Raw genomic sequence first — 3157 nt, 5'->3', positions numbered from 1 at the left:
CTCCACACCAGGGTCACAGGAGGGGGATGAACAGCTCCATAATCTGGGGGGAAATGAGGAGCTGGTGGCAGAGGGTGCTGCTGGAGGTTGATGATGTTCTCTTGTTCCCAAACCCCTTCCCTGCTTTCACTGACACTGCCTGGCCTTGGCTCTAGGGCAGAGCTGCTCTCTGGGTGGTTCCATGGAGGATCCCAGCCAGGTTCTCATTTCCATCCATCACAGGTGGTTTGGCACTGCCAACTTCAGACACCAGGGAGCCAGGGAGAGCTCAGGGGTCAGCCCTGCTCCCAGCCCCTCCAAAACTCACCCATTTTCCAGGACTGGAAGATCAGACATTATTTCTCCACAATGGATGCTAGAAAAACCCACCTCCAGGTGCCACAAAATTCTACACTTGGTCAAGAGCTACAAGATGTTTCTGATCCAGCAGGAGAAGGAGCCCAGAGAACATTTACTGCTCCTGGAGCTGGGATCAGTTCACTACTAACCCACTTAGTGAGATAAATCAATGACTCACCTCTGCCAGATGCCAAAGGTCTTTTTACATTCTGAGGCCTAGGAGAAGGAAAAAAATGATTTAAATAAGAGATGTAAATAAGTTACTGTCTCTTGTGTGCACAAACAGAGCAGAACAGAAGTAGCTACTTCAAACAGCCTGAGGGGATCTAAAATCCTCTTCCATGCTTTAACTTTGCTCAGGAAAGGAAAGGATAGAGCAAAATGTGGGTTTCTGTGGGGGATTGGTGGTGCTTTCTCCTTTTCTTTAGAAAAAAACAGGCAGGAAAACTCAATTCTCTCCTTTGGGGCCAGCCACATGACTTGTCCCTGGTGCATCCCACCCTGCACAGGCACTGGAGCAAAGAGGAGGATGAGGATTCATTTCTACCTCTCTAAACAAATCAGCACCCTCAGGTTTGTGGAACTGGTCCCCCAAAGCACCTACTTGAAGCAGTTTTCTTCATAAATGCTGTTCCAAATCTTCCAGGCATCCGGGCCCTTGTAGCCAGTGTAGCGTTCTGGGTTCAGGAGCAGATCCACGTACTCAGCATCAGGAGAATGGATGTCTGTGGAGCACAGCTGCCTCAGGGACAGGATTTTCTCAGGGAAAATGACATTTTCCAAAGCTGATCCAGCCACCTCTGCCCCACCTTGCTAAACACAGCAAGGCCCAGAGCAGCAAGGAAGCTTTGTCAGAAATATTTGTGTCTTATTTTCAAACTACTGAGGTCAGGGAGGTGGGAAGGAGCAGAAATGCAGTTTTGATGAAATATTACACTTTGGCCTGGAATTGGGGCTGTTCAGCCTGGAGAAGAGGAGGTTGTGTGGAGCCCTCACAGCAACGTTCCAGGATCTGTAGAGGCTACATGGAGTGGGAGAGGAGCTCTCACTCAGGAACTGTAGGGACAGGACACAGGGAATGGCTTCCCACTGCCAGAGGGCAGGGTGGGATGGGATATTGGGAAGGAATTCCTGGCTGGGAGGGGGGGGTGCCCAGAGAAGCTGTGGCTGGCCCTGGATCCCTGGAAGTGCCCAAGGCCAGGTGGGTCGGGGCCCGCTGGGATAGTGGAAGGTGTCCCTGCCATGGCAGGGAGTGCAATAAGATGGGCTTTAAGGTTCCAACCCAAACCATTCCATGATTTAAAGCTCTGCAGAAATGCATAAATCCCATGCAAGCCTTGCCATCCCTGCCAGGTGCCCATACCATCAGCCTCACAGAAGCTGTCCGAGGAGTCGTCGTGCTGTGCCCACTGCAGCACTGCCTGCCGTGTCTCCTTGCTGCAAAAAACGTGGGGAAAACTCTCAGAGAGGGCTCTGATCCCAGCTTTCCTTCAGGACAAGGAAGGATTATGGCAAAAGAAGTCAAACCTCAAAGAATCATCCACAGCTCCGAGCCTCTTGGCTTCCTCACACTCCTCGGCGAGGCTGTTGGCTTCTTCCGAATACTGGGTTGGAAAGCAAAGGGGTGGGGAGGGATGATGATTAAAAAAAATTTTTTTTTCGGTTTTAATTTAGCCTTCAATGCACTATTAACACAGGTTAAGCCCCAGGAAGCCTTTCATGATTCAGCCCCACTGTGTTTGCACAGGATGTCCCAAAGGTTTGTGCAATGCTGATGAGTCTTGCAGGGACTCGGGGCAGCCCTGGCACTGCCTTGGGAGCTCTGTGTGCCTGGTGACACCAGCTCCTGGAGAGGTGGCAGAACACCTGGCTCCAGCACAGCCACCTCACAGGCTCTGTGCTCTCCAAGCACCTGAAGAGAGTAAAAATTCAAGTCTAAAGAACATCCTGACATTTCCTGAGCCATGCTCAAAGCCCGGGGGCAGTTTTGGGTTCCTCACGACAAAAAAGACTTGGAGGGGCTGGAGCATGTCCAGGGAAGGGAATGGAGCTGGGGAAGGGTCTGGAGCACCAGGAGAGGCTGAGGGAGCTGGGAAGGGGCTCAGCCTGGAGAAAAGGAGGCTCAGGGGGACCTTGTGGCTCTGCACAGCTCCTGCCAGGAGGGGGGGGTCAGGCTCTGCTCCCAGAGAACCGGGACAGGACACAGGGAAATGGCCTCCAGTTGTGCCAGGGGAAGTTTAGATTGGCTATGAGGGAAAATTCCTTCCTGGAAAGGGTTGCCAGGCATTAGAAGGAGCTGCCCAGGGTGGTGGGGGAGTTCCCATGCCTGGAAGTGATCAAAACCCACGTGGATGTGGTACTTGAGGACACGGGGCTGGTGGGGTGACAGCTGGGCTCGGTGATCTTCCAGGTCTTTTCCAACCTTGTCACTTCTATGGCACAAAACTGGACCACAAAATAAACCCCCCTCATCCTTTCGTGCTCAGCCACACCCACCTTGTAACTTCCAGCTCTGATTCCATCAGGGACTTCATCCTGAAAGACAAAACAAAGCAAGTGCCACCTGTGGGGCAGGTGAGACCCCTCAGCCCCATCTCTGGGAAAGGTTTGGGGTGTCACCACAGCTGCCAGAGGTGACAAGGTGACCACAGCACTCAGCCCAGCTTGCAACACATCCAACCCCCTCACTCCTCCCCAGACCAAGGAGAAGCAACATTCCTAGTGGTTTATTTTGAATTTTTTTTTTTTTGTTGTTGCAAGATTCCTGTTCTCCAAAGGTCTGCAGCTTTCCACAGCTGCTACATCAGGTTGTGCTTTG

The 3157-nt window shown here is 52.1% G+C and overlaps 1 protein-coding gene across 1 annotated transcript in view; it reads right to left on the bottom strand.

The window, feature by feature from the left end:
- ERO1A (endoplasmic reticulum oxidoreductase 1 alpha) overlaps nt 1-3157 on the bottom strand; it is a 17708-nt gene that overhangs the window by 6853 nt on the left and 7698 nt on the right. The window contains exons 4-8 of the mRNA XM_031066209.1: nt 2836-2874; nt 1867-1943; nt 1703-1776; nt 944-1064; nt 518-555 (exon numbers count right to left, since the gene is read on the bottom strand). Coding sequence (XP_030922069.1) covers nt 518-555; nt 944-1064; nt 1703-1776; nt 1867-1943; nt 2836-2874 — 349 coding nt within the window. The remainder of the gene's footprint in view (nt 1-517; nt 556-943; nt 1065-1702; nt 1777-1866; nt 1944-2835; nt 2875-3157) is intronic.

Source organism: Geospiza fortis, unplaced genomic scaffold, assembly GCF_000277835.1.
Source record: "Geospiza fortis unplaced genomic scaffold, GeoFor_1.0 scaffold23, whole genome shotgun sequence".
Taxonomy (NCBI): domain Eukaryota; kingdom Metazoa; phylum Chordata; class Aves; order Passeriformes; family Thraupidae; genus Geospiza; species Geospiza fortis.
The sequence above is the reverse complement of the archived record's forward strand: the minus strand, read 5'-3'. Positions and strand labels throughout refer to the sequence as shown.